At 39.5% G+C, this 24,715-nt stretch overlaps 1 protein-coding gene across 1 annotated transcript; it reads right to left on the bottom strand.

Annotated features, from left to right (window-relative positions):
* Positions 1-2,815: 2,815 nt before the first annotated feature.
* hectd2 (HECT domain containing 2) lies at positions 2,816-24,414 on the bottom strand. The gene is made up of 21 exons (XM_060860893.1): positions 24,024-24,414; positions 23,175-23,301; positions 17,852-17,990; positions 17,639-17,741; positions 17,090-17,179; positions 16,843-16,907; positions 16,704-16,749; positions 15,245-15,354; positions 14,808-14,956; positions 14,589-14,712; positions 14,193-14,289; positions 13,384-13,491; positions 12,932-13,064; positions 11,825-11,913; positions 10,668-10,826; positions 8,712-8,786; positions 8,428-8,515; positions 8,215-8,321; positions 5,206-5,321; positions 4,861-5,004; positions 2,816-4,424 (listed from the first exon to the last, which is right to left on the bottom strand). The coding sequence occupies exons 1-21, from the start codon at positions 24,099-24,101 to the stop codon at positions 4,304-4,306; spliced, it is 2,268 nt and encodes a 755-aa protein (XP_060716876.1). The 5' UTR covers positions 24,102-24,414; the 3' UTR covers positions 2,816-4,303.
* Between the last annotated feature and the right edge of the window lie 301 nt (positions 24,415-24,715).

Raw genomic sequence — 24,715 nt, 5'->3', positions numbered from 1 at the left:
GGGCACCGCGTTGGTGACCCCTGATTTACGGTGATGGTGAACCGTAACAAGACAGTGTCACTTGTATTAGCTAACTGACCGCTTTTTAACTGGGTCGTCAACAATCTCCAAATATTATTCAATACAACTAACAGAAGCTACAACTTAAAAGAAGAAATTTCTCTAAAACATTCTTCTAAAATACATAGAAGATATTTCACATCTTAAAAGCAGAAATTGTTCCTGAACAAGATACTTTCCTAAACAGTGATTTCATGTGTTTATTAAAATTCAGTAGAACCCTGACAGGTTACACTGGAAAGTTGGGTTTGTTTAGCACACTGCTTAAAATACATCTCATGTTAGTAATATTTGATGTCATGTAATCTGATCTTAACCACAATATTCACTTATGCAGGGCTGAAATCTTCTACAGTGTTCAGTTTAATCAAACGCAACACTGACAGCTAACAACAACACAAATCTGATTTTTTTTCTCTTTCAGTCTGAATAATACATCAATAATACAATATACAAGTATAACATTTATATGGAAAAATACACTGATATTTGTATCAGACAAAATGCCAGACAGAACCTTATAATACTGAACTTACGATATGCATTATTCATTTTATTCTTATTATTTTTAGTAGTAGTGCTGAAGGGAATTTATTAAAGTGTTATGTCAAAATACATACATTTGTCGTTTATTCATTTTACAATCAACCAATTTTAGAGCATGTTGCAAACATTGAATGAGGTTTTATAATCCTACTCAGATTTTATGTATGTGTTCGATTCTAAATGTTCATTTTAATATGGAATACTGAGTCCTTTAAAATCCTTTAGTTAGTTTTGAGTTTTCCATTTTTTCACGGTCTGAGACTAGACCTGACAAGCATTTACTATTAAATGGTTATATAAGCTCCTACATCTCAAAGGTTGCCAAGTCAGTTGTTTTCTTGCGAAATCCCTCCCCACCTCAGGTAAAAGACTGACAGCAGGATGAAGTCACCCAGCTGGTCCAGATAGACGTAATCAGGCCATTCAGCAGTGAATTCTGGGATATCTAAGGAGCCATTATGTTTTTTAATGTAACTTTGTGCTACGTTTATTGTGATTTGCCGAAACACGTCATGTCGCTTTGATTCAGAAGATAAAGTTAGAACTGTTCGAGCTGGAGTATGATTAATACTTCACCATAGCAGCGAGTGCCCTAGACCTTTCTAGAGCTGTCTAAGCTCACCCTAAATATAGATCCAGTGGGAATATGAGGTGACCTGTGTGTCTACTCTGGAAACACACAGCATGAGAGTTGTCGTGTTGAGGGATGCCTGAGATTGGAAAAGAATAACTGCTCTGGAATGTTCTCATACATGTTATACAAAAAAAAAAAAAATAATAAAATAAATCTATTTTACACAATCCTCCTACTGTAAGATGTATATAAGATGTACGAAGAGAAACACTGTCTTCCAGAATCCTGTACTTTTGTCCTACATCTTAATATAAAGTCCCTCAAAAAATGTATATAAAGAGTGATGACTGGACTTAGTGTAGCTTTCTTGTCAAAACTGTTGTTCACATGGACACTAATAACACAGCTCAACAAATCACTTTCGCACTCACCTGGTTACTAAACACACACACACACACACACACACACACACACACACACACACACACACACACAATGCACTACACTGTGCTTTTACTGGATTGGCTGATGTAAAGGTGTTCCTAATATAGTGGTCAGTTTATCATGTATACATATTACTGTCATTCACATACAACTTGTCAATGCTAAGTGTGCTATTAGAGTTCTCTGAAGCTGTACACACGTCCATGTACTGTATAGAACAAGCTCACAATGTTCACACTCACAAAATGTTGCTAAAGCATGTTGTTGAACATGATGAGTAGAAAGATCCTATACTGGGATGGGGGGGGGCTGATGAATGAGAACTGGCTGTATTCCAATAAGACCTTGACCCATTGCTAAGGCCAACAGAGAGCAGCTGTTTAACAAGCTTAAACCTTGTGTACCCCTCCACGTCCATCACCACAGTGTTTTAGCACAGCTGAAATGCATCCATCTCTCCAGCCTGGCTCAGCTCCAGTCCTTCATGTGTGTCTGAAATGACAATGTCCCTCCCACCTTAAGATGAAAATTCTCATCTGTGGATGGCTCAAACATGACCACGATTTAGTGCCACTAGCTGACGATGTCCTTTCTTTTTTACCCTACGCCTGATTTCACTCTAAGGTGAAGACATAGTTGTATGACAAGAGGGTTCAAATGAAGGTGAAGGTCATTGTGATTACAGTGAGGCTCAGCACTGCTGATAAATTGCTCTGAGTCATCTCCCAAAAAAGGCTCCAAGCTTCATATAAATATAGACATAAATCCAGATGTCCTTAACATCGCTCGTCATGTTTGGAGAAGCCCGTGAAGCATTTTCCCAAGAAAGCCCCTACAGAGACGATTCAAATTGTAGTTCAAACGGGTGCAAACGAATCGGTTAACTCATGATAGAAATGCACACAAATTTACATCAAACAAATCAAAAAAATGTGAACCTAGAAAACCAGTGCCACGTGCAGGCTTTTAACGTTGCCAGTCTACATGTGTATTGTTCTTACACGCACAACAGCATGCAAGCTCCTGATGAGTCGAGTTTGTCTGACATTTAAATTCCCAGGCGGATGGAACGCTGTGAGTACTTGAGGTTCTGAAAAGAAAAGAAAAAGCACCAAAGAGCAGTGAAGACGTCCAGCTTGTCCAAATAAACAAGAACCATCCTACAGGATATAAGAATAATACATAGAAAAATGTAGCTGTATAACTTTAATCATTAAAAATGAGCAAAGTTAAAATAAATACATGGCAAATACATTTGTATTCAGTCATACAACAGAATAAATGATAAAGTGATCACTTGCAAAATTCTAGCTGACGATCAAGACAACAGATTTAATCTCATGTCTATGGAAGAAACCACGCACGATTTCATTCCAGAGAGTGGGACAGACTGATGAGGTGAGGACAGGACAGGAGAGGAGAGCAGAGCAGAGAAGAGGAGAGGTGGAGAAGAGGAGAGGAAGAGAAGAGGAGAGGAGAAGAGAGGAGGAGAGAAGAGAAGAAAAGAGAGGAGATGAGGAGAGATGCTGCCAAAATTCAACAGTTTATATAAAAAAAGCTAGGAGATGTTATAACTGTTGGAAGTTGTATAATTCTTACCACTCAATTAATATCATGTGATCTGAATGAGCAGAAAAAAAAATCAATTAATTTTCATCAACTATATAAAGTAGAAAAAAACACCCACAGTGGAACAGCTGCAAATAAATTAATCTGAACAGGGATTGTTGTTGTTATGTACCTGCTGTAATCAGATGTGTCCACTTTCCTTTGGAGAAAAGTCAGTAATAACTAACACAAAATACTTGGAGTACAGAGAAGCCTCAATCGGTTCCTTTCCTTTCACAGACAATACGAAAGGGTCGTCAACATTTTCAGAATTATATACAGAACAAAACCATCTCTGAGCAGGAAAACAATCATAGGGATTTAGTTACGGAATATTTAACAGCCATAACAATCAAAAACTGGATGCAAATTTGAGGAAATACAGAAATCATTCACACACTAACATCCTTGGTTATGAGCAGGGAGTCAAGGAGACACGGCACTGTGGCTTTAAACACTCAGACCAGGAGCAGCCTCAGTGACAGCTATTTTATGGCCCAGGCTTCACTCTGGCCTATTTTCAGTCCTCCTCATTGCACAACTCTGGGATATTACATAAGACCCCTGTTTGTCAAACAGAATCAAAGTCATAAAGATGCCAAGTTTAGGTCTGATGTGGTCGTTTCATTTAAATACCTCTCCACCTTGGACTATTGTAGCTGTCCTGCTGATTTAGGAGGATACAGTGTGAATATATCACATGCTGATATTCTGTCAAAGCTATAAAACAAAACATATTCTATTAAAACAGAAGGTTTGGTCCTCGATATACACAAGACAACACAACATCTGAACACTTCTAGGCATACAGTACAGATTAACTGGATTCTTTCTCGAATCCTGGTTCATGACAGATTTTTAACTCACACTCACACACACACACAGAGCTAAAACACAATGATACACACCACAGCCATATCAAATGGCCTAATACTAGTGAATCTTCAGCTCTAGCTTAAAGGACAGCTACAGTGCGTAAATCATTTACTAATGTAGCCTAATGTGCAACCACTGAACAAATCGAACAGTAAATGAACAGAGAGTCTTGTGGGGATCCTTTGGACCGTCACACTACTCCAAGCCAAAGCCCTCAGCGTTGGAAATGGCTATGGTTAGCTTTTGCCGTAGTTCTTTCTTGCTCTTGTAGGGTGGCAGGCAGATCTGATTGAAGCATGTGTGTGAAACAGGTAACCTGAAGAGAAGAAATGACACGTTCACACATTTAAATTACTATCTGTGTGAGCGCCGCTTTTGTTGATCATCACATACTTCAATATAACCTTAAACGTAACCTCAATAATAAAAAAAGGTTTATTTAGTTTGGCAAATTTAAATCCACAACTGCCCACCCCACTCACACACACAAACACACACACACAGTCACGCACACACACACACACTCACACAACCAACACACACTCACTCACACACACAGTCACGCACACACACACACTCACACAACCAACACACACTCACTCACACACACAGACACACACACGCACACACTCTCACACACACACACACACACACACGAACACGCACACACACTCACACACACACGAACATGCACACACACACAAACACACCCACACGCACGTACACACAGTGACTCATCACTTCAAACTTACCAGTCTGTGGAAACATCAATCTTAGAGATCTTGAAGTTGAAGTCTGCCATCCCTCCCACAGGAACACGGTCACTTCCTGTTGTAAAGTGGAGAAGCCTCTTCTGCAGCTCTAGAGGGAACGCTAGAACCACGTCCCAGAATGCACTGCATCCACACATGCAAAAAACCTTTACTGCATCAGTACAATGATGAACATAATTTTGTGCAAATCTAACAGAAGCAGAAGGCACTGAAAGCTACGCACACACATTGTGTAGGTGACAAATAAAATTGGAATTTGATAAACACATGCATTATTTCTAGACGAAGTGAAAACATGCAGTGGTGCCTGCAGGTCAGTGTTACCGGATGGTGGCGTCTGTCTTGCTGTAGCCCTCATACTGCGCCACCCTCTGCAGAGAGCCCATGTCCAGATTGGGACTCCCACAAACCAGGATCTCAACCTCCTCTGGCCTCAGCAACTAGGGTACAATGAATCACAATGATGTTCATGACAGTGACAGAGTGAATTCATCAACTGTTATTGTCTAGTCTAATGCGTCAAACAATAAACACTGTCACAACACTGCTTAATAAAAATCTAGAAATTCAGGAGATAAATTATCAATTTTTAATGAGTAAGCCAGACATGATGGTGGGAAGGAAAAACTCCCTGAAACAACAATAAGAAAAAACCTTAAGAGGAACCAGACACAAAAATCAGCCCCTTCTCATTAAGGAGACACTGGATAGTGTGAATATATAAAATAACTGTTTGGTCAAATTGTGTAACTAGGAAATGCGTTCGAATTTTAAAGCTATCAACTTGTTCAGCTGTGAATGTAATTATGTAACACATAACTGATCTCAGGGGGCACGGTGGCTTAGTGGTTAGCACGTTCGCCTCACACCTCCAGGGTTGGGGGTTCGATTCCCACCTCCGCCTTGTCTGTGTGGAATTTGCATGTTCTCCCTGTGCCGCGGGGGTTTCCTCTGGGTACTCCGGTTTCCTCCCCCGGTCCAAAGACATGCATGGTAGGTTGATTGGCATCTCTGGAAAATTGTCCATAGTGTGTGATTCTTGCAATGTAATGAGAGTGTGTGTGTGCCCTGCGATGGGTTGGCACTCCGTCCAGGGTGACCCCCCATGACCCGAGGTAGTTTGGATAAGCGGTAGAAAATGAGTGAAAAAACTGATCTCATCTGCAATGTTTGTTTTCCAGTCTGAAGGTTTTAAAGACACTGCCATGCCACAGAGTATTGCATATTTATATACAGCTCCTTTAACTATAGGTAAAGACACAGATTTGTTGGTGGTTAGGAGAAAACAAGTGATCTGCAAAAACACCAGCAGTCCTCCCCTCCCTCTCCTAACACCACAGAGTGAGTTATTACCTTTCCTCAGCCTCTTACATAAGAATTTACAGACCCGGGGATTTTATGTCCTCGGCTAAACAGACCCTTTCTTTCCCCGCATGAGGCTGTATGCTGCCTCAGACACACAACATCCACAACTAAACATAGACTCAGTCAGAAAGCTCCAGAAAGGCCCAGGATACTTCTTCACCTACTCAGAAGTGCACAGTTCCTGTTTTCTATCGCTCTCTCTCTCTCTCTTTGGCCAGTTTGTACTGCTTGCTGGGAAGAGTGAGCTCGGAGCACACACCCGCTTCCATATTGGGAAGTGTAATTTTCAGTCTGAACATTGCCAAGATAAACACATGCAATTACAGCTTTTCCAAGACTCTCAGCAAGCAAACAGCCATCTTCAGAATCTACTTCAAGTTATTTAAACAACATGAATAACATCAAGCTAGATTACATACACTTGTCTGAACAGGTGATGAGACACACAGGAAATTCCAGCACTCGCATGGTAATGACAATTTATTAAAACACTCAAGGTTATACAGGCAAAAGCAGTTACATTAAGAACCGTTTGTGTCACAAGCTATTGAAAATCTGCATGCAAATGGCTGCATTGTAAAACCTCTGATTGAAATGCGGGGCAGGGTTTCGAGGTTGTGTTGTGTTTTTGCGTAGCTGGGTATTAATTCTACAGAGCTCACTGGCATATTTTTTCCCCTGTTGGCCTGGATACAGCTTGGAAGCAAAGCAACACTCCCCAGTTCTTTGGAGGATGGCCAAGGCAGGGGGTGGGGAAGGCAGACTGAGCTGAGCATTCACACACACACACACACACACACACACACACACTCCCGCTTACTGTTCTGAAATCAGCTGGTGGAATTTTCTATATTACCTGCAGCTTGGCTTTGCACTTGATAACAGAAGCACATTTACTACTGCAAGGCATGAACATGCTCAAGCTCCTAAGTACATTTTTTAAAAATGCAGCTTGGCCTTGGGGTGTCAAAAAAATCATGATACCCGAAGGCATATTTCTTATACGCAATGTGCCCTGATCACGGTGACACGTTTCCATCACGGTAATGAATAGATTTAATCCTGAGCTTTAGTTACTGTCTGTATGGAGTTTCAAATGTTCTCCTCATGTCCACGTGGGTTTCTGCCAAGTTCTTCCCTTTTCTTCCAGCTCCCAAAAACCTACTGATTGACTATTCTAAACAGTTGTGAAAGATAGTGTGCATGGTGTCTTGTCTTTTCTGGGACCGGCTCGATGCAACCCTGACCGGAAGAGAGCGCTTACTAAAGCTGAATGACTGAATGGTGTCCATTATGATATTCAGACACCATAAATATACAGCTCTATCTGACTTTTTCCTAAATGCTATTTACATTTAAAGATATTGACTAATATAGTATTTTGTGGTAAAAAATTTTGAAAATCGTCTGAAATCGTCAAAAATCACAGTCAGCAGTTATTGTCAGCTGGAATCGTTCCCCTCTTTGATTTTTTTCTCTCACCCTATATCCAGCTCTCTCCTATAACACGACAACTACCAATCGGGGAACATGCGCCTGTGCCAAGACACGTGAAGCCAGCCCGTGTATTTTTAACTGCTGTCCATACTGTATCCCAGGGCAGCGTGTCACGCTCAAGAGAAAAGCTCTACCCTCTTCCGCATACGTGTGCTGACAGGCGCTTGGATAGTGCCACTCTGACTGATGGCCAGAAACAATAACGCCGTCCATCTAAACCAGAAACCACGGGCAATTTTGGTCTCTAGACTCCCAGAGAGTTTTATAAATTCAAAGTCTTAATAAGTACTTTTCTGAACTGCTAACAAAGTGAATGGAAAAGTGGAACAATATTTTGAGAAATCCTGTTTTCAAAAATGCTGTTCTCCAAAAAAAAAAAAAAAGTGCTTAGTGAGTAAAATAAGAACCGTTCTGTACTGTAAGTAACAGTTATATAGTTCTTACAGCACAGTGAAATAAAGTACAACTCACCATCAAGGCATTAGAGGCACACACACTGTGAAAGCCATGGTAGAATGCAGCAAACTGTCTGTAGATGAACTTATTCAGCAGGAAATCAATGTACAGCTGGACGTACTCTGCACAGCAATGAATAAATAAATAAATGATAAAGCACGGGCAATCAGAACGTTGCTGGCAGTATTGATGAAGCTTGTAGGAGGTTTTAGGAGAGACTACACTAACCTTTTCTGTTCTGGTTAGTCACAGGGATTTTATCTCCACCTGGCTTCAGGTTGTGTGATCTGACTACTCCAAGTTCTTCTTGAAAAACCTGCAAAGACAGACACAGGCACAGATCTCCATCCGTCTCTCCTTAAACATATTTAAACCTCTAAGATAAAAAAAGTCAGTGCTTATCAGCACTACAGTACAATCTACTGCACGCTGAAAATCTTAAAAGCTGTGTGGCCTGTACACATTCTGTGACCTGTGCTGCACAGCGGCATGTCTGTGTGTGGGTAAAACACCTGAAAGGTTGTATAGAAGTCCTCTTCAACGTTTCCCTCATAGCTCAGTAGCTCTGCAAGGCCATGAGCAAGATCCTAAAACAGAAAGGCTCCATTAATGGCAACCTAAAATATTCAGGCACCATGCACACAACTGAATTCATACATGAGCCCAAATACATTTACACACACTCCCAGTATAAAATATTTACAGTAGTTATCTGTGGATTTAATTAGTAGCTGCATATTTCATAATAAAACAATATGGGAGACTTAGGAAATTGATATTCAACCACATGAAGCATTTCTTCCACATGAAACCAGAGCCATTTAATACACACCACTGTGTGACCAATAAAATGAATTAAACAGTGAATGAAGAAGATGAAAGGTATGCTACGAGGTTTGGCGTAAGCTTTGTTAATATCTAAATTTTGACCCTGTCTTGTTAAGTAACCTTCAGCTGTTCTAGTTCCAGATCCACACTAGTGGAGGGGAGAAAAGGTTTAACACAAAAGAGCAAACGGCGACTAGAAGCTCTTGGTTATATAAGTATAGACGAGCACGAGGCCAAATGCTTTCAAATGGAACATCTGGTTTACTTAAGCGTGACTCAGCAAAAAAATACTGGAAATTAAGAATAAATGTCAACTGTGTAAAAATTTCCATCTCAAAAGTGATTAGTGACTATATTGTATTTTTAAGACATACTAGAGGCTTGTTTTATTTACTTGTTGCATAACAGCAGGCAATAATACTGTTAGAGCTCCCTCTAGTGGCCTTGAATCGAAGTGATGTATTGAATTATTTATTTGTTGGTTTAATATTAAAAGTAAATATCAAAGGCTCTATTTTGGTAGGATCATAAACATCGCAGAGCATTTGAAATTGTCATACAGCAATTTCATTGATAGGACTTCAGGGTTATCTGAAGCAGTAAACGTGCAGTGAGCATCGGCGCTGTCCTAACGGCTGCAGAAACAATGCACCATCTGGAGGAGACACTTTATCAACAGAGAGGAGAAAACAGCCTCCTCCTGCCTGGTGACAGCAGCACATACAGCGAGCCACAACAATACCACAGGTGCCAAGTGACACGGGGTCATTCAGAGTAAAATCCAATAATCGGTGTCCCTGTGTACAACCCTGTGTGGTGACCGCACATATCCACACTCCGTGCATTTGTAATGATTTTATTTGACAGCCATATCTCTATTCTTTTGCATGACTGAACTGAACTGTAGAACAACCGCTTCAACAGGCTGCTGGTCAATTTTGGTCCCAAGTACAAAATTACAAGTGATATGCAATAATAATAAAAAAAACATATCACATCATATTACAGAAATCAAATGATTTGTCTCATATTTCTGTCTCAAAAATCCCATGACATACTGGTGGATCTAGACTTACATTATTTACTCTACTAACTCCACATCTCTCCTATTAGATTGTGTGGTTACTGAGTAATTTGCTCGATGTCGAATAGGTGAATATCTGAAATTAGCATCTCGACGCATTGAAGGAATATTTCTGACAAAAATTTAAAGCAGACAGTTTGTGCTTATCCCAATGTGATGTAATCCGTCAGGGTAGTTTTGGTGTCTGAGGACCCAGAAGACTATTATAGCTAAAACAGAACATAGTCTGTAATGGACTGTAGTGGTATTGGTGTTGCTTTCAAACCTTCAGACAGAACTGAATGCCCGATTAGATGATTGAATAACAAGAAAGATCACAATGTTTAAATGCAAGCATTTTTCTATTAAATGAAACTGTTCATGTGTAAATATAACTGTGTGGTGATTCAGACGGGCCGTTTTGACTATCCTACGTTTCCCTAAACTAAACTAAGCACATGACATATCATAGCTGATCAACTCAATTTTATTTTGTAAGAACTATTTCTTTCGGAAGTGCACAAGAGCAGCCGAAGTGGTAACAGATATGCTGGGATGTCACAGCTTCTGTACATACAGGCATGATTTGCTGCAGGTCGTCCAGGGTGAGGGTCGCCATGCCGACAGGGGCATCAAGGTCACACGGCACTATGGGAGGAGTCAGCAGCTTCTTGTAGACGCAGGGCGGGAATCGGATGTCCAGGGTGATACTGTTGTACACGGCTAGGCCCATGAGCTGGACAAAAAGGGTTAAGAATGAACAGCTGGGGAAGTCAGCTAAGTTTATACACACAAACTTATACACATATCCAGTCTCGTAAGCTGTTCTTTACAGTGTACAGTGACCCATTAAACGTATAACTAGTGTATAGAGTTTTCGATGTCTGTTCTGCACTGACCACACAGCAGCTTTATGATATAGACTGATCAGATATAGGGGAAGAACGGCCAACAGGTGTATTATACATCTAGAAGAGAATATGAAGAGGCTGCTCCTTAAGTGCTTTCAGCTGCAGCTGACGGCACTCCTCCATGTGCTCTCCATATGCGCACAGACAGAGAGCGCAGTGGAAAAAGAGAAAGAGGGAGGAAGGGAGGGAGGGAGGGAGAAGAAAAAAGGCCGCCTTTTAGCAGACAGAGGGGAAAATTTTTCGTAATGGCTCGAACATCGAGACAACACAAAAGCCAGCTCCGGGGTCGTTCCAAAGGAGACAAAACCAAAGAAACCTTTCATTCATTATCCTAGGCTAATGTGACACAGCACTTCTGGATGTATGTAAACTTAGGGCTCAATAAATTCAACAGTGGGCAAGCTCAGAGGAGTAGAGATGCACCGACACACACACACACACACACACACACACACAACACAAACCCGGCTGCGTGAGCCAGCCACAGGAAACGATTATGTCAGGACATGGCTGCTACTTTGTCTTTTCCTACCTTACAGTGAGTGTATTCATTACAGCCCACACACTTATGTGTACGAGGCTATGACCGGTTGATCAGTCAGAAAACCGTTACATATTGTGTCTTCTCAGCAACTGACTCAAACTGAGGACTAATGCTGAAAATAAATTTCTGTCCCACCCTGTGCTGAAAGGGAAACTTTTTACAGGTTTCACGTATAAACGGTGGATGTTTCCTCTAAGTGGAAGCAGACTGTATGTTTATGGGTTATTTAAGTCTCCCAGCACCCGTGCACAGCTACCTATGCAGCAAATGAAAGGATACAGCTCCAACCAGTCTGTACTCTGAGCAGTTATCACACTTCCAGTTGCTGAACCAGTGACACTGAGATTCCTTCACATATGTGAACATGCCTGCGAAAACACATATGGCAACAGTGTAAGTCTTTATAAATCTTTAAAGGTGGAAACAGTATCAAAATAAATAAATAAACAAATAGAAAAAAGAAAAAAAAACAAGAACATTTTACTTTTTCAGTAAAAACTCGTTATAGTTACTGCTACATAAACCATATGCAGGTAATCACTCAAATCACCATGGAAACAGTTTACATACATACTTCCATTCTATTTAAGTCAACATCAAATCTGGACATTTCTTGTTATATATTACAGTATATTACAGTATTTCGATCTCTTTTCTGAAGCAGATACATGCAAGTGCAGAAGCTCTCAAAATGTTAAAGCCAGGGACCTCTTAACTGTAAAAGCAATTTACTTCGATTCATTATTCAAATGTGTGCAATAATATTCAGGCTATTTTTAGTAGGAATAGAGCTTTTTTGAACATTAAGCAGGTGGAAGCAGCTGGGAACGTGGTATTCTAGTGGTCTAGTGGTGTTGTTCTACCAATCAGACGGTTGTGAGTTCAAATCCCAAGTCAACCAAGCTAACACTGTCTAAGGATGTCTGCTAAATGTCAGTAAACATCCCCTACAGGCTTTTTGAGTTACTTTAGTGTGGATTAAATCCCTTCAATTCATGGGAAAACTCACAAAGACAAGAACTATAACAACTCAACAATAAATGAATATAATAAGTTTAATAAAACACGACTGTAATTTTCACTGACCCTGAGAACCACTACTTAAACCTTTCTACCATAAAATAAAAAATCAAATATGATAAAAACACTTACTAAGTCGTTCCTATTTAAGCACCATTTTGTTTTCATTCACTAAAGTAACTGGTGTTTTAATATGAAAGTCATACGTTTTTGAGGAACACATTCTCTAGCTAGTATAGAATGAGCAGATGCTAGAAGAAATAAAAATCTCTAGCTTTTAGCTGTGAGTGAGTGATAATGAGTGAGAGTGAAACGAGAAGAAATCATGGCTGAGCATATGCAATCTGTTTGTCCTGAGCATCTCACCGTAGTCAGTGAGAAAAATCTGTCGAATCAGGAGAAGAAACCATTCCTTTGTGAGTCCTCCCATGTCCAAGCCTGCTTCCCCAACAAACGTCACTTTCAGCTTTTTCTTCAAGTCTGCTCTCTTTCTTGAAAGCTATTAAAACACACACACACACACACACACACACACACACGCATTTATGGTGGGGCCATTTTTCCAAATTAAACCCTAGTCAGACTTAGAACTTTCCAGACCAGACTCTACGTGCTCTTGGCCAATAGTACCCTCTCTCAGTCTCGGAAAATAAAAATGTTGATGCTATGGTGCTGCTTTGAACAGAAATACATAATGTGTACAAAACCACCACATTATTCTTAAAGCACTGTAAATATTTCATGACGGTTCAGAGTTAGTGGTAAAAAGTGAAGGAACAGACAGGCGCTGTCCATGTTCTGTGAGCGAGTGCTATTACCTCATCCAGTGAGTCACTGACCAGCTGCAGACGCCTTACTTTAATGTTGAGAAAAAGCAGACTCATATCCACCCTCTGTCTGCGAGAGACCTTGTCCACCAGGGTTTGCTGTAGCCAAAATAGAAAGCCATGCATTTAATCATTCAACATTCCCATGCTGGAAACCTGTTTACATACTGATGCTCACTTGCACAATCTGTCTCAGGAAGGAATCTTTAAGCTTCTGATAAACGTACACGATCTTGCTGTCTGTGTTAACTTCCCCAATGCTTTAGTGAAGCTGCTTTTGGTGTTCTAATGATGAGAACATAGTGTACTTTTCGTTACTGTTTTACACTCCGGCGAGACTCTTTAATCCGACAGCCACGAGTCTGTTTAGCCTACGCTCTGGTCACATATGTTTGGGAGGGAGCTTGTGAGGATTCCACCCAAAAAAAGAACATCTCAGGCTGCCCCACCCTGCACAAGCCTGTATCAGAAGACTTCCCTTATAGTAAAATGAATCCTGCTTGACTTTGAAATGAAGTTTATCACAGAGTCAGTTAACTTGTGTGTAATCGATGGATGAGGGTTTCAGAGGAGAAGAAAATCCTTCAGTTTTAAGAAATACTGGGAAGTCTCCAAGTACAGACAGCTTAGATAAACAGTCCTGAGTATAGGCAGCCATAGAGCAAGCATCAAATCCCACGAGACCCTTAGGACCAAACAGTCTAAATCCTTCGTTTCCACAGTAACCTTCTCTGCACACTCTGGCAGCTCGGCAGTACAGACAACTACAGAGGAAATGACGGCGACACGCAAACTCTTACCCTGGCCATGCTGATCATCTGTTGCTCAGAGTCTCTTTGGATAATAGCCTTCTTCACTACCGTAGACAGGATAAACGGATACTGGCAGAAGGTGAATCTGTGAGAAGTGCAACATGTCAGACTCAATGTAGTGAAATTCCTCTCCATTATTAACTTGGCCACAAACTATTTTCATGCAAGCTTTTGTATTCTGCTGTCAAAGCAATTATAACGGTTATATTGATCTAGCAGATGTAAACAATGCACCGGAAGGTAAACACGACGTAAAAAGTCTGTTCTAGACTTTTAGACGCCATTAAACTACAAACCTCAAAAAAACAGATCGGCTGGAAGGAGTTTGAGGGCATGTGTGCTTAGAGAATAGCGCTTGGTCTGAATTATATTTTCGTGCCACACCTGTTGGAATTTCCATGAGCTTGCCACGTCTGGTAGTCCTCCATGAAGTCAATGTGGTCCAGTGTGAGATTGTAGAAATCAGAGAAAGGGATGATGGGAGAAGGAGAAATGCTGTTTGCAGCATCTGAACACAGAGAACCGAGACATGAAAATGGTTTGATTCTGACCCAGCAAAATCAATCAGCATACCTTTCAACAACCGCAGGTTTTTGCACTCACTGAGCAGGGAGAGAACCTTGGTGGCTGATGGGATCCACCACGAGCACTTGGAAATGGGCGGTAACTCCTCTGGTTTGGCAGGGAACAGCCGTGTGGTGATGAAGAGCTGTAGGCGTTCCACCAGCTGCTTAAAACGCTTCTGAGATAGCCTGAGAAATGACACATTGCTCTGGTCAAACACACCGAATGAAGCTTTCTAACTCGGAGCTTCTTGCTGTTATTGCGATTCAAATCTCTTTAAACCAAACACTTTAAAATCTTATTCTGTACATATAACATGAAGGTAAAATGAGATTTTGTTAATAGTTGTTGAATCTCACTATAATGGCTTTATAATTGAGCCTTTTCTTCTTACGGTTGGATGTATTTTGTGAATGGATTCCTTAAGCAGCCTAGACTGCAAAAGGCAGTGACAGAAGGAAACAATTCAGACTCACTTCTTAAACCAGTGCATCAGGAAATGGTGATCTGCTTCAGGCAGCGTTGCTATTTGCCGCAGTAAGTGAGCATAGATGACATATGTGGCTGTGCTCGTGTACTGAGGGTTCTGCAACAAAGAAGAGCCTTTTTAGAGCACTTCAAAAAGGAAATATAACTTTTCACTCTGGAAGGTCTGGCTCTTTAATAAAGAGTGGTGGTGTTTCAGTGGGAAACCGACGACCCCCACCCCCACCCCCACCAAACACCCCACTCCACCCTCCACATATGACCTCATCGGTTCCTTCAGCACAGTGGAAGATAAATCCTGCAACGGACCGACTCACATTAGAGGCAGACAGATCAGCCCATTAATTGAGCTTGTCTTTCAATTTCGCTCTGTCTTCAGGAGATGTGTTGGTCAGGACATCATATCATAGCCTGAGGCTGATTTAAAAAGCTTATTTTGGAACAGACTAACTTCAGGAGATGAAAATTGGAGTCCAGAAAACTTAAATAAAAAAGGTCTTACATGTGATGCATAATACTGAAAATGAATTTGTATTCTCAGTCTTTCTCCAGTCTCTCTCTCATTATTCATTCATTCATTTTCTACCGCTTATCTGAACTCTCGGGTCACGGGGAGCCTGTGCCTATCTCAGGCGTCTTTGGGCATCAAGGCAGGATACACCCTGGATGGACTGCCAACCCATCGTAGGGCACACACACACACACACACAAACTCTCATTCACTCACTCAATCACACAATACGGACAATTTTTCCAGAGATGCCAATCAACCTACCATGCATGTCTTTGGACCGGGGGAGGAAACCGGAGTACCCAAACCCCCGAGGCAGGGGGAGAACATGCAAACTCCACACACACAAGGCGGAGGCGGGAATCAAACCCCCAACCCTGGAGGTGTGAGGCAAATGTGCTAACCACTAAGCCACCGTGCCCCCCACTCTCTCAGTAATCTTTCAAAGATATTCTCCAGAGGCCATGGCCTTATTTGGACAACCCAGGACCAGTCCGTGCTGCTCATGTGTGACACAAACTCTTAGCACACAATATATGTGCAGTCTCGCTCAGACAGTCTGACTGGAGCTATGGCTGGAGTCAATGGGCCATGTGGTGAGAGAGGAGATCAAGAGTTTCCTGCCTTGTCTCACACGTCGACATGGCCACCAACACAACACAAGGCCAAGCTTGAGCCAGATTAGGTCGAGTGTGTTCCACATACAGTCTGTGCCTATACATGTGTGCAGATAACCGTCTTGATTCACGACAGGAAATTACAGCCATTACTGAAAAGTCCCACATGCGTCTGGGTTTTATAATCAAGGTAGTTTTCTATTAATAGTTTTGCAGAATGACAAGCTCAGTATGGAGAACTCCACTGGACCGTATCTTTACTGGGAACTACACATTTACATTTACAGTTTATAAAGCATAAACAGGCATAACATGTATTACCTGCACGAGTATGAAATAAGCCCTCAGGTCATCCTTTGTCCGAGGTCTAAAAGAGAAAAGTAGCAGCTCGAGTCCTCGCTGTAATTACATGAAACTCGGCAGCATTTAAAGTTTTAGGGAGTGAAAATAAAACGCTCACCCTTTCCATTCCCTTAATAAGCTATTAATGATTCCCTTCAGGACTGATTTCTGGGTATCAGGGGGCTGTTGAATAAAGAAGGCTGAAATTAGAGATCTGCATTCTTGAGGAAACAAACAACTATTAAACAACAATTTATGATTAATGCTCACACACGCACGCACACACACGCACGCACACACACACACACGCACGCACACACACACATGAGCGCTTTGTGTAGCCCAAAACCGGGTTCATTACGCACCGTGTGAAGCAAAGCATCATAAACAGTATTGACAAATTTGGTGTTTATTCCTGAGTCTTCAATAGTGTTGAATGGAGCATTTGCTTCTCTCTGGGGGGAAAAGGCCAAAATCAGTAAATGAAATTACAAACTGTTTTGATTTAAGTCTTCTCTGTAAAGAAAATAAACAATAGTACCAATAAATGTCTGTAAAATATTATGCTACAAATGACCAAATGAACGAATGCGAAACAAATTTGATTAAACTTCTATATATAATCCATACAAAGGGGTTTTCTTCTATAACTCTCTGAATGAGCTCATTCATTTATACAGGGCTCTAACAGTAAACGCTGGTTTTCCCCCTTCTCCTTTTTTTACGGTTACTGTTTCATATGGGTCAGAATTTCACCAGCTCTCAGTAAAACATTTACACAATTCGAAAGGTAATATATCAGACTTAACTTGTTTAACACTTTCAGTTCTGTTACACCTTCACCCTTTACTACACAATTAATAAAACTTCATAAAACCTTTACAAAATCTTGGCTATGGAGCTACATTTCTAACCTTAAAAGCAGCATTGAGTTCCAAGAAGGAGTCGAATGTGGTCATGTAAAAATCATGGACGTGCTTCCAATCACCTGAGATAGTTGCCTTTTCAACGTCTTCTCTGGATTTCAACAAATAAACACTGTTAAGTGTGGATCACAACAAACAAGTTCTAATTAAAATAAGAAACAGTGTGATGAACAAAAGCCCTAACAGACTGAGCACACATACTGAAACTCTTTGGAGGTTTTGGTCCGGATGGGAATGATGGGATCTGAAACGAAGCGGGCTTTAACTTCTGGAGGCAAAACGTCTATTGAGATCCGCTGCTTCTGTCGGACGTCTGGATAGATCGGAGGAAGCTCTCTCACTGTAGACAAAAAAGTCAGACAAACGTGTATAGAATTTCTCAAAAGACGTAAGCGTGCAAAACGCTGCAATACATGACACCGACTGAAACTCTTAATTCTTCCAGCACAGAAATGGAAATGCTTTGGCTTTAACACAAAATAGGTTCACTGATTAAAACCTGGCTCTTGATCTCCTGGTGATAATTAAGTGTTTTTCCAAATGCACTAAACAAGACAGCTAATTGCGCCCCTGTTGCAGATTATCAACACCCTGATGGGAAAACTAGAAACGTCCCTTTTGCTGTTATCCAAATGACATCACCTCATACCGCTCAGCCACAGAGGCGTGTTTCCATGGGAACCGAATGCCTGATAGGATTCTGCACATCAGAATTATCCAATCATTTGATTTTTCAAATTTCACTTGAATCACAGATCATTTGACATAAATATTTGTATATTTTCTTCAATAATATAGTTTGAATGTCTTGTTCATAAACTTTTAGATGAACTTTTCTTGTTCATCAATTTTTAGAAATATAAACCATGGCCTCGATATAATATTTCTATTTTTCATTGATGTTTTATTGTCAAGTCCAGAATTATCATTTTAAGAGAATGAAGAAAAATGTTTTATTATTTATTACTGTGAGAACAATAAAAATTCCCATAAGAACACATAATAAATAGGAAATGTGAACTAATATGAAAGAAAAAAATCCTATCACTTTTCTTAAAACTATTTAAGAATATAATTCTTATATTTCTATAATCTTATATTTCTTATACTCTTATAATCTCTTATATTTCTTATATAATTTGATAAATCCGCATTCTAAAAAATAATTGCAAACAAAATAAAAATGATTAATAATAGTATTACAAATAAATAATTTATATATTATAATCTGAATCTGTAAAACTTTTGATATTTTACACTTTTACATAAAAAGAGCTAGATATTTCTTTAAAATGTCAATTTTAAATAATAAAAAAAATCAAGATATCCACAATATTTCATTAAAGTGTTTTGTAAACATAATTTGTGCCAATGCTGATATTATATTGTCATATTGCCAAGCCCTGTTTTTAAATAGTATTTCCTCTCAAAACTATACACTCACTGTCCACTTTATTAGGAACAACATTACAGCAGTGGTTATCTAATCAGCCAATCATGTGTCAGCAGCAGTACTGTGCATATAATCAAGCAGCTATAAGTCAAAAGCTTTAGTTAATGATCACAACCAACAGACAAACATCAAAATGGTGGGAAAAGCCACAAAAAATGTGACTTTGATCGTGGAATGGCTGTTGGCTTATTTTCTGGCTTATAGAGTATTTAGGAAACGGCTGGTCTTCTGGGTTTTTCTCACACACACACACACACACACACACACACACCTCTAGAGTTTACGCAGAAGGTCGGTCTCTGGCTGTGTGTGAAACTCCCAGATCATCATTTCAATCATTTTTTCTTCATTCTGCTCTTTGAGGAACATTAATTGAAGCTCTCAAGCTTCTGCATGATTTATGCATTGTGTTGATTAGATAATTGCATGAATGTGCAGGTTATTTTAATAAGTTGGACGGTGAGTGTATGAGTCAAAACAAAGGGATTGAGAGTTAAAAGAAAAGCAAACTGATTGACATGCTTAAAAAAAACTATGTTCTTAAATATAAAACTGAACACGTGAATCCTTCGCAAACAAGATTTTACAACCTAAAATAGACAAAAACAAAAAAGGCTATAGATCACCTATAATTTGGGGACATGTTGGGATATTTCCACCCAAAATCCAGTTGCCTATGTCAACAGATATACTTATACATACAGCAAAATAGAGTCGACCATGTCAGTGTATTTTTCTTCTACAAACTGAGACAATTCATACTTCAACTCAAGCAGCAGTTTGTCTCAGAGGCTGAGCTTTTAAAGGTAAGCAGCGAACGAGGTCAAACAGGAGCTTGATTAAACTTCTGCAAGGCACAAAATCCAAGGTGTAATGCGCTTTGTCTCTCCGTAGGAAAACAAGTCATTTAGCCAGTGATTTTATCTCACATCATCTGTCTGTGGTCAACTGACTGTGTGGCAGCAGACTAAGGAGTCTGTTATTTTGGCTTCTTTACTTACTCTGTAAGGATTTGGAAGAGTGTTGGGAAATGTAGTGTCACATTTTGCGTATATGTCAATAGCAGAATAGTGGAAAAATATTCTATTATTGTTGCTTGTGTTACTTGTCGATGTCCATAGCTACTTTTAACATGATGATGACCAAAAATACAATAACAATTCAGAAGGTTAGGGAGACTTCAAATACTCTGCTGATTCAAATACTCTGCTTCAAATCACTCTGTGATTAGGGGTGCCAACACTTTTATTAAAATAAATTATCTTAATAAAAAAAACGACACTTCTCATAGAAACATAAAAAGCATATGACAGGGATAAGTTTAGCGTATAAGTTATATATATATATATATATATATATATATATATATATATATATATATATATATATATATATATATACAATAATGTATTTTCTGCTGTTCCAATTAAGCAGTAAAGCACAAAAACATAGCTTTAAGTTATCACTAATTTGCAAGGTATATGTTTTATTTCCAAATGCATCCATTCTCCTGTTTCTGTATTAGACGAGATACAGAAATGTAAGAATATGGTGAACACACTGCTACTGATGATAAATTTCCAGGCTAACAGGTGAAATAGTGTTTCCCCCAAAATATACAGTATAATAATAATAATAAAAATATTAACCTTTATTTTCTATAATGCCTTTAAGTACATCTCAAAGCGCTTTACAAAAGCAAATAAAACAACAAAAATACACCACATAATATAAAGATTAAAATTAAAGCAACAAAAATAGACTATAAAATAAGCACAATGTAAAATTACAATTAGTCAATTAAAAGCTACCCTAAAAAAATGAGTTTTAAGCTGAGATTTAAAAATGATTTTGCTTGCCTTATCTCAGTTGGTAAAGAATTCCAAAGTTTTGGAGCTACAGTAGTGAAGAGAAAGCCCTATCTCCCATCGATCGTAAACGAGTTGAGGGAACAGTTAAAAGACCAGTTTCAGAAGAACGAAGGTCGCAAGATGGAATATAAGGAATCAAAAGCTCAGTCAGATATTGAGGAGCCAGCCCGTGTAAGGCCTTGTAGGTAAGCATCAAAATCTTAAAATCAACTCTAAACCTAATGGGGAGCTAGTGCAAAGACTCCAAAACGGGAATAATACTGTATGATCTCTTAATTTTGTTCTAGTTCTAATTCTAGCAGCCGAATTTTGCACTACCTGCAATTTGTTTAAGGTAGCTTTTGACACCCCAGCCAACAAGGCATTACACTAATCAATACGGGAAAATACAAAAGTGTTGATCAGTCTCTCAGCAACAGAAAACGACAGCACTGGAAGCAATCTGGCAATATTTCTGAGATGAAAAAAAAGAAGTTTTAACCATATTTTGGATATGTGGCTCAAACGTTAAATTTGCATCAAAAATTACCCCTAGACTCCTCAATTTTGTTTGAAACTCCACATTTGAACCATCAAGAGTTAGATTGACTGACCCAGTTTTGCGTAGTTGGTGGGGTGAACCAACAAGCATAATCTCAGTCTTTTCACAGTTAAGGCAAAAATAATTTCTGTCATCCATTCTTTCATCTTAGAAATACATTCAGAAAGAAAATCAACAGGCACAGTTTCATTAGGTTTAAAATGAATACAGTATAGCACAGTTCCAATAGTGGTCAGCAGATCGAGAAGTATATAAATCCAAAGTAGAACATTTTAAGCTCCCAAAATTGATGTGATTAAAGAAAATTGTTTTGGGGGTAAAAGTGCACATTCTAATCACTAATCTCAAGCACAACTACCCTAATAACCATCATTCATTCAGGGGCAACTTCCAATCAGCATCAGCACAAAGTGGTGTTATTAATCTCCAGCACAAAATAACGATGCTAGAACTGCTCTTGGTTCCTCTGATGGACAGACTCTCAGAGGACAGATGGACTGAGGACACTGTACACCAAAGCATAATGCAGACTACTCGAGTACAAACACCAGCACTGATTGTACCACCTCAGAGTCCAGTCACTACAGCAGCTTCAATACACAGTCTGATTAGCCTGCTTCATGTCACACTGATCCTCAAGTCTCCTAAAACATCTTTGATCTCAAGGGGGACAAAACCCAACAAAATAAAGCACATCTGCTTGCAGTACTGAACTGTTCATTAATTCATAGCAGCTAAGAGAAAGAGAACGCTTTGAAATGCAATTAGTATTTTGTCCTGCGTCTAAGCATTACCTTTAAGTTGCATCTGCATATCATTTTATTAAACATGCTGACCTTTGGATGAGTGTTTTTGTGACATGCATAACACACAGACCATCAAAGCTCACAATTCATGGCCACTTCATCCTTTTTAGTGGAATTCTAAGAAGCTTGAAAGCTTTTTCTACCACAAATCTTGTGGCAATACAGTGGCAATACAGCAGGCAGGAAAGCATTTCAGAAGTTTAGATATATAATAAATAAAATCATCATGTGTGCTGTACAATTAAAACCGATGTGTATTTTAGGTATTTTAGGAATTTGTTGCTTCAGTTGTTTAAAGCACAATTCACCTTCAAACAAAACACCATATTGAAAACATTAAATACTCTCAGAACTGCTCCAGTGGAAATGACTCTAACGAAGGGTTAGCATCGCTTATGTAATAAACCAGATCTACTCCTCTTTTTCTCCTATTACACCAGTATTACACCAGTAATCCGCTGTCACTTTCATATACTTATTAGGACGATGCACGATGCTGTGTGGTTAATTCTCTTTCTCGACAGAGCAGCTGGTAAGCAATAAAATGTGATTAAAAAAAGTCGAGTTTGTTAGACATTTCAGGAAGTTAAATACAGAATCATAATGATGATTTCTTAACCTATTATTATTATCATTATCACCCTGATAAAAGCAAAACGATGCTATTCGGCACACACGGCTATACGTAAAATCAGATGTGCTGTGTGTGTTACTTTAACTGCTCTTGAATAAGCATTCAGAACAGTCACAAAATAATTTAAGGGTTCAAATCCAAAGTACATCCGTCCCCAACACACACACAGCTCATTAACAACATTAACAAAAAGCAGCACCAGATGGTGTGTAGGCTGACCTTGTCGGACCGCAGGTAAGAGGAGCTGTGTGGACAGGCTGTTACTGCCCGACTCTCTCTTGTGGTTCAGGGTGGAGATGAAACTTCCATAGGAGGAGAAAGGAAGCTTTGGTCCACGATCCAAACTCTGTCAGGGAAATGAAAGAGGCATCTGAATTGTGACCAAATATTTGTGTCACAAATTAGTATGTGATCTACCACGAACAGTACAATTAGATGGAATGCAGCAATTTTCTTTGCACAGACAAACTCAAATCCTGAAAAAGATGTACTGCTGTGTGTAGGAGGTGAAAAGTAGTGGTTTATTCAGTTTCAACAGCCTGTAATCTGTATACAGGACAAATGAAAAAAAAGGAAAAAGAAAATCCAAAGCCAGTACAAAATAAATAAATAAATAAATAAAATAAAACAGCCCTTTCTCTTGGTTGATCTCAGAAGAACATATCTGAAGTGTTGGCCAGATGATGATCCACCCATGTGCTTTAATTAGCAACATAAGTTTCATGCATCAGAAACGATGGATGATGCTCTGGGGTAGATGTGCGATGATGTATAAATGGAACCTCAAAACAACTTGATTGTGTGTGTATATGTATGTATGTATGTATATAAAAAACAGTTGTAGATATGTTTTTTTAATTATTTATTTCTATGTCAATTAAGATGTAAATGTTCTGTCTGAGTCTCCAATCCATTAGTTTCCCCAGTGTTCCATCAGCACTGGGTTTCCTTCAGTTAAACTGCTCAGAAAACTCACTTCTACAAACATACTTATACGCCATTTATTTTTAAGGGAAATAAAAGTTTGTAGTGAGGTGAAAAAAAAAACCCAAAACAAAGTCGACTTACATGGTTTATGATGGGAGGAAGTCTGTCTCTATCTCTCTCCTCTAGCGAATAATTATTCTCACTCATATTTAAATACATGTCCTCCAAACACCATCACATGGCTTGTTACTGTTTGGAAGAATACAGCGTTTCTCCGTCGTTTCCCTCTGAGGCAAACAGGTGAGTTTTGGAAGTTGTCACGATAATCGATAAAAAAAGATGCTTTTCTTGTCCTCCGACGTAGAATATCACACTATAGGTCCGTATACGTACACGACAAGACGATGACACTAACGACGAACTAAGTCTTTGCGAAGCTGCGTCGGTTCACACGGTTCTGCGAGTTAAGTTAGTGAAGCTGAGCCGAGGCGCGTCGCTGCGCTCCAGCTGCTGCACTCCGCCGCCATGTTGGTGAGGATGAACGTCTCGAGGAGCAACTTGGTAACGGTCGCTAACGCTACGTCACACAGAGGGCGGGGCCTTTTGTGCTGAGTCAGATTTATTGCACACTGCTTATCTAATGCTAGGCTCAGGGTCCCAATCAAGCCTGAGAGGTTCTACACAATACAGAATAAACACATCATTCAGAATGTGAAAAAATGCCTGCAAGAAGATACACAGGAAAAATATAAGTGATCTGAACAGATCTTTTTCATTGTAGTAACTGCCAACATAGATAGCATAGATAGCAATATATGGCCAAAGGTTTGTAG

This window comes from Tachysurus vachellii, chromosome 2 (assembly GCF_030014155.1).
Source record: "Tachysurus vachellii isolate PV-2020 chromosome 2, HZAU_Pvac_v1, whole genome shotgun sequence".
Taxonomy (NCBI): Eukaryota; Metazoa; Chordata; class Actinopteri; order Siluriformes; family Bagridae; genus Tachysurus; species Tachysurus vachellii.
The sequence above is the reverse complement of the archived record's forward strand: the minus strand, read 5'-3'. Positions and strand labels throughout refer to the sequence as shown.

Bases quoted from the DNA above. Each gene is read 5' to 3' on its own strand.
- hectd2 (XM_060860893.1), bottom strand. From the start codon at position 24,101: ATGTATTTAAATATGAGTGAGAATAATTATTCGCTAGAGGAGAGAGAT. The intron at 16,750-16,842 runs GTGAGCGTTTTA...TTTCTCTTTTAG, and splicing joins TTATTAAGGGAATGGAAAGG to ACCTCGGACAAAGGATGACC. The intron at 11,914-12,931 runs GTGAGATGCTCA...GTGTTTTCGCAG, and splicing joins GATTTTTCTCACTGACTACG to GCATGTTCACATATGTGAAG.